Below are 6967 nucleotides of genomic sequence, written 5' to 3'. Positions count from 1 at the left end.
GAAGTGTGCTCATTATTTTTACTGACTTTATGAAGTTAATTCTACACTTTTATTTTCACAGGGCTTTCCCATTTTACATGGCCTTACACTGATGTGTCTAATGGCCTCCAGCTCAGGGCTGTCCATGTGAGAAGTGAATCTGAGAAGAGAAGGACAGACACTTAAAGACAGAGAAGAGTTTCCCACAGAGCATGGCCTCTGCCAAAGAAGATGGTGTGGATGAAAGAACGGTGGACATTAAAGAAGAGGACTGTGACTGGCTCACACCAGAGGATGTGTGTGTGAAGCTGGAGGATCACGAAGAAAGAATTTCAGTTTTTAAAGAGGAGGAGGAGTGGAAGGGGATGACTGCTGCCATTAAAGCTGAGGATTTGAATGATTTCCCTGTTGGTCTTGAACCTCTAAAGCATGAAACTGAGGATATTTACAAGCAAGATGCCTGTGAAGAATCTCCATCCAGTTTACAGCCCTGGTCCACTAATACGGGACGACTGGCTACACAGGAGAATTCTGTAGAGATGAAATTATCAGAGTCTGAAGAGAAAATCACTGAGGGAAATGGGAGAGAAGGAGAAGAGTCACCTGGGAGTGTTGGAATAAGTGAGTAATGTGATTAAATATAAAAGAAAGAGAGCGTTTATAAATTCTAACGGTGGGTGCTCTGATGTTTTTAGAAGATTGAGAGTGGAAAACATGGTAAAATGATCTCAGATGAAGACCACCTGCTCGGGCAAATGATAACAAACAATAGGTTACCTAATAAATGATAAATTAGAAAACTTGGGTGAATAAGGAAAAATCTAAAGTGTTCAGCACATGACTTGAACAACATGAGGCTTTGACTGAAGTTGTGACGTATGTTAGGCCAACAGCGCATTACGTTCATTGCTAATTTAAAAAATCATGTTTTGTTAAAGACTTGTATATTTCTAAAATTGCGTGGCAGTTAAGGTAAAAATGTCCACCAAAAGAAAGAAATAAATAAGGATCAATTCCTCACCCCGTGTACTAAATCATAGATAATTTGCTCAAGCCAGTGCTCATCTAATATGTGCCTCATCTTTCTAATGGTTATCTTGTGCACTTTGACGTTAACAGTGACAAGAGCTACCTGTACGAGCCATGATGACATTCAGGGGGTCTCAGGGTCTTCTTTCAGCATCTTGTGTTCTGCTCTCAGCCTGAATTTGCTGGGGCAGCATTGTCTGGACAAGTTGGCAGTGGTGTAAAATCTTCACTTGGAGATGATCTTTGTCCCTTCCGTCTCCCACAGTCACATCGGGTCAATTTGGAGTCACCACTCCACTTCACCTGCATGTTTTAGTGGATGAAAAGAAGAACCAGAAAACCAGAAATGCCATTCAGAGCCCCTGTGTAGAACAACTATGTGCAGGATTTGATCCCAGGACACCTGAACAATAAAGCAGCTGAGCTAAACACTATGCCCCCCTAATGCAAGGGGATATATTTGTATGTTTATTTTTAGTCCAGATTAGGTTCTAGAGTGTTAATAAATAATATAATAATAATATAAAATAATAAAGTGCAACTGCATACAGCATACACAAAGAACATTTATCCATAATGCACACATAATAGAACAAAAGCAAGCTGAATAAAACAAAGGCATGTCTTAATCATACTCCATATTTCTAATCAAATAAAATGTTCAATTAGATATTTGTAGCCGTCTATTCCGACAAGAAGAAAACATGACAGTGTTGGTGAACGCTTCAGGTTCTTATCTAAGAATATAAGCATCTCTGCATGTTCTGAGGACAGTCTGGTCCTCCTGTCATCAACAACGTGTGCTGCCGTACTGAACAGACCCTCACTATCCTCACTCGTATAAGGAGGGTACAGGTAGGACGATGACTTTTATTGGTCCTAAAGAAAGCCAGTGGCCCAGTATCTTTTGTGGTATGAGGTTCACAGAGATAAAGATTCACCTCTGATGCTGTGGACTCAAATATAATTTTTATCTTTCTTGACAATTTCTTCATGCATTCTGCAGTTCTGTTGGCGGGGAGTTTCTTTAGATCTCTCAGCTGTCGTCTGTCACTCTGAGTGCGTCTGTGTGGTCGAGACACCGGCACTAAGCAGTTTATATGTTTGAGATTTGCAATCATCTGTGTAATACGTGTCCTTGTACCATTGTTTAATTTGGAGAAAAAAATCATTATGATAATAATATCTGTTACAGAATTCGCAACTGTATAGGGACAATCCACACTCAAAGCTTATTATGCATAATTATTATTATTTTATTTAGCTTTTAAAACTAGAATCATACCATTCTAACCAATAAGCCAATAAGAGGGCTGATTACAATTTCTAATTAATCGACGTCCACTTGATAATGATTTATATTTATGTATCAGCTCGATAAAACTCTGCATCTCTTTCCTCCCTTCTACCTACACAGTGACAGGCTAATAAATGGAATTTTATTCAAAACATCTAATGCCTGGTTAATTAATTATACCAATACATCAGTCAACAAACACTTACTGGCAGATGGAATCGTGGATCTAAATGATCTACAAGGTGACATCTTCCAGAACTGAACGTGCCTGGTTGTCCAGGCTTACAAATTCCACTGTTTTTGCTGTCACAGTAAGTCTTTGGCGTTCTCGCTGTCAGTATTATAAGGTTGAGTTTTCTAAGTGTTGCCATTATTGGAGGCCGAGTGAGAGTAGGTGACTGAGTTAGACTAAGCTTGCTGGTCACCTCAGCCTTTGAACAGCTTGTTCTTCACACCAGTCCCTTTCGTGTTGACTTCTCAGATGCTGAATAAGGTTTGTATTGTTTAAACTGTTAGCAGAGAATCCTCCATGAGTGACTTCTTTTTGCATATATATTACAAACCGCAAAATTGTTATCTCTTGTAGGAAGACAGTAAAACTGTTAGACTGATGAGGACATTTTTCTGTTTTTGGTATTGTTTGAACTTTGTCTTGCATGTTGTTTATCCTTCAAGATCAGATGTTAAGATCCGCTAATTTGCTGATCACTGGTCAAGTCATTTGGAGTCAAAATTGTCTGATTTTGATTTTTGATCGATTAATCAGATCAGGTTTGTCTTTTACATATGAGAGAAAGCTGGAGAAGTTAAACAGACAGCAGCAGAACATTTAAAGACCACGAACACAGTGGCCACACCATAAATGGCACATCAGTGTGAGGAAGGAATGCCAACCAGTGCGCCACCACTTTACTTGTACTGTTTCATTAATTGTAAAAGGCAGGTAGTGATTAGGAATTTGGACATCAAACCCTGAAGTTGCAGGTTTAAATTCAGTTATTTACACCATGTGTCCACGAGCAACTCACATGAACTGCCTGGTCTCCAGATGGAAAAACAAGAGAATTGTAACCAATTGTGTCTCAGATGTTGTAAGTTGCCTTGGATAAAGGTGTCAGGAAAAAAAAATAATAATTATAGTTAAAATGTTTGTGTTATTTCAGAATTGCAGAAGAATGGCAGCTTCTCTCTGAAATCAGCAAGAAGATCAGAGAACCTGAAGGCAGCCTTTTTGCAGTGCAGTTCTCTCCCTCCTACTGGAATAATACAGACAGAAGCCATAAAAACTGATCAACAGCAAGTGGAGGAAGAAATCCTAAATCACACTGGAAAAATAACATATTGTTGCCCTGAATGTGGTAAGTCGATCTCAACGAGAAGCCATCTTCAGAGGCACAGAAAAATCCACACAGGAGAAAAACCTCATTGCTGTCCAGAATGTGGAAAGTCATTCTCAAGAAGAAGCCATCTTCAGAACCACATAAGAATTCACACACGAGAAAAATCACATTGTTCAGAATGTGGTAAGTCTTTCCAAAGCAGAAGTCATCTTCAGAGCCACAGAAGAAGCCACAGAGGAGAAACCCCTCATTGTTGTCCAGAATGTGGTAAGTTATTCTCATGTATAAGCAATCTTAATAGGCACAGAAAAATCCACACAGGAGAAAAACCTTATTGCTGTCAAGAATGTGGTAAGTCGTTCTCATGGAGAAGCCATCTTCAGAACCACAGAAGAATTCACACAGGAGAAAAACCTCATTGCTGTCCAGAATGTGGCAAGTCGTTCTCATGGAGAAGCCATCTTCAGAGACACATGAGAATTCATTCTGGAGAGAAACATTCTTGCTGTCCAGAGTGTGGCAAACGATTCTCTCGTCAAAGTGCTCTTAGGTGCCACAGAATGATCCACACTGGAGAGAAACAGTACACCTGTTCTGAATGTGGTAAAGGATACTCCTCCAGAAGAAGTTTTCGAAGACACACACAAAGTCATATTGGAGTAAGCCTGTCCCAGAATTGATGATCTTCCAATTGGCTCCCCAACCAAAAAAATAAAGAAAATCTGAATGAGGTAAAGGACTCCAGGATAAAGTAGTTAATAAGTACATAAGAATAGTGGAGAAAACACTGAAGGTGACAAACAGATCATAGATTTAAGGTAACCTCAGAGCCACATATGAATTTACAGTGGAATGAACACAATGGGATATAACACATATTTCACAAATAGCAAGAATCTTCTTCAACAACTTAGAAGTGCAGGAAAAAACCTCATTGTTGTCCACAGTTGTGAAGAATTTCAATTGATATATAGAAAGAATATTATTTAAAATAATAATTTCATGAGAAATTGAACACCATAATTAATACAGAACATAATGAAAATGAAATGAACTGATTTCATTGTCTGACATATAAGACAAAGCGAAGACAAAGCAGGAAACACAGGGATCTCTGCAGACCCGGCTGTTCATTTGATAAATTAACCTAAAAATATCACTGATGTTTCTTTGCTCCATGTCAGTATACAGGGTATCCTGGGTGGTGTGTGAAGGACGCTCTATACTCTGAATGTGTTGGTTCAGGTTTCTGTTTGAGTTCAGCACCTTCTTCATATTAATACCCAAAACAACGTTTCTTCACGTCGAGACTACAAGCTGGAGGCCACAGGAGATCAATAAACTCCAACAGCAGGATGGACGATTAGAAAGCTCTGTTTTGAGAGAGTGTCAGCTACACAAAGCTTCGGCTTCATTTACTTGACAGAAAACTCCAAAAAGCAGAAGTGGCCCCTTCTGTACCCCACACCACTGAAGGTCAAATTTGACCCCTCACTACTCACCATTGGTTCACTCATTTTCTAAGTTTATGTTTAATTTTTTGGCCACACTCTTTTTACATTTCATTTCATTGATGTTCTCAAATGTGTGAGTATAGCTTGACTCTTACAAGGACTTATCTAAAAAGGGTACATTGGCTATGAAATGGAAGAAGATAGAAAAATGTAAAAAGTGGAAACCACAAAATGAAGAGGTGACATCAATGAAAAAGGCTCAGTGGCAGAGGTGACAAGGAGAAAATCAGAAGAGACAGTACAAAAATGGCAGGTACCAACTGAAAACAAAAGAAGAAAGCTGATTGGTGGAAAGAATTGTCAGTCACTCCTCAGTGGACTGTTGAGGACAGCCGTGGCATACAGACTTCAACGTTCATGTGTTTCTGATTTCAAATCTGTGACCATGCACTGAATAAGTCTTTTGACACAACAATGGCTGGTGTATTAAATCCATCATATTTCGGGCTTTATTGGATATCCTCACTGGAATTGAACCGTGTTGTTATATTCTATATCTTATTTATGTGCTCCTATTTGTGGGATTACGGAACTGCATCCTGACTGGGAGTGGGACATTCAAGGTTTGAGGAAAGGATACTCGTGTCGGGTGTGTTTTATGGGAGAGAAGAATCAAAAGTGTGTTTTTAACATCAAAGGTGTTGTGTTGCTATTTAAGTTTAATATTCATAATAGAGGATGGCTGCTAATTGTAGAATCCTGCCTGCATTTGACAAGAGAAAGGCATACGAGAGCTAGAAAATTGAAGATTTAATATGGACTGAGCTGAGAATTAAAAAACACGTACTTGGGGTTGGACTGTCGCTTACAGGGACAGCATTGAGATGTCAATTTGAGCAGAAGACCTGAACAAAGATGAAGGTGCGACTATTCTGATAGAAAGGCTTGATGTTGTGTTTAAAGGAGAAAAAGGATCGTATCTATGAGGATATTCAGATTTTACAGAATTAAAGGGGCGAGTGCAGTTTCTATGGTGGATTTTATCATCGATTTGGAGCAGAGATACTCCTGACCGGTAATTCCACATGAAACCATCACACGTTTGGACCTTATTATTTTCTATTTTAATAAAACCAAATTTTCTGGAGATGTTCATGACATTATAATGTAACTTTAGTTAAAATTTGGCCAATTTTTAGATATAGGTGTTCTTGCTATTCAAATTTTAATATTATAATCACTCATAACGTGATCATTTTGTCATTTTGGGGATAGCATAGTATTTTCACAAACTACAGAGCTGGAAAAGAGCTTTAAAACGACATGAGTACCATTTCTGTTCACTTCTGTTTAGGTAGAAATTGCCAGTCAAAGTCCTAATCCAGCACAGTGTTCAAATCTTCTTATTATTGTTGATCCAAGACACGTGCAATTTCAGTTCCATGGTTCACTCAGATGACCAAATTAGCAGGCCAAGTCTCGTTAAAATCTGTGACGATGAGGTCCATAAGTGTGATGATGAGACATGGAGTGACCTGCATGTGTAGATATAACATGGCTGTCTCTGATGCTGTGTGAGCTTTTAAGCTGCTGGACACGGCGTGTTTAGATTTTGTGAATTTCCTCTTGAGATTAATAAAGTATCTATCTATCTATCTATCTATCTATCTATCTATCTATCTATCTATCTATCTATCTATCTATCTATCTATCTATCTATCTATCTATCTAGATACAAACCAAAGGCAGCTGGCATTAACAGCATGGATGGCACTTAAATTTACTTCAATTGAATTGATGCAATGAGAATTTTAGTATTAAAGTGAAGTCTGGTAACAATGGGCATTACTGTCATACATGAAACTGCG

The 6967-nt window shown here is 38.6% G+C and overlaps 1 protein-coding gene across 1 annotated transcript; it reads left to right on the top strand.

The window, feature by feature from the left end:
• The first annotated feature begins 288 nt into the window (after positions 1 to 288).
• LOC120528481 (zinc finger protein 525-like) lies at positions 289 to 6248 on the top strand. Its single transcript, XM_039752654.1, has 2 exons — positions 289 to 600; positions 3469 to 6248. Exons 1-2 carry the CDS (start codon positions 345 to 347, stop codon positions 4323 to 4325), a joined length of 1113 nt encoding a protein of 370 aa, XP_039608588.1. The 5' UTR covers positions 289 to 344; the 3' UTR covers positions 4326 to 6248.
• The last annotated feature ends 719 nt before the right edge of the window (positions 6249 to 6967 follow it).

Source organism: Polypterus senegalus, chromosome 4 (genome assembly GCF_016835505.1).
Source record: "Polypterus senegalus isolate Bchr_013 chromosome 4, ASM1683550v1, whole genome shotgun sequence".
NCBI classification, from domain to species: Eukaryota; Metazoa; Chordata; class Cladistia; order Polypteriformes; family Polypteridae; genus Polypterus; species Polypterus senegalus.
This window is presented reverse-complemented; position numbering and strand designations above follow the sequence as displayed.

Excerpts from the sequence above, each read along its gene's own strand:
- LOC120528481 (XM_039752654.1), top strand. The coding sequence starts at position 345 with ATGACTGCTGCCATTAAAGCTGAGGATTTGAATGATTTCCCTGTTGGT. Across the intron at positions 601-3,468 it reads ACCTGGGAGTGTTGGAATAA|AATTGCAGAAGAATGGCAGC; the intron begins GTGAGTAATGTG and ends GTGTTATTTCAG.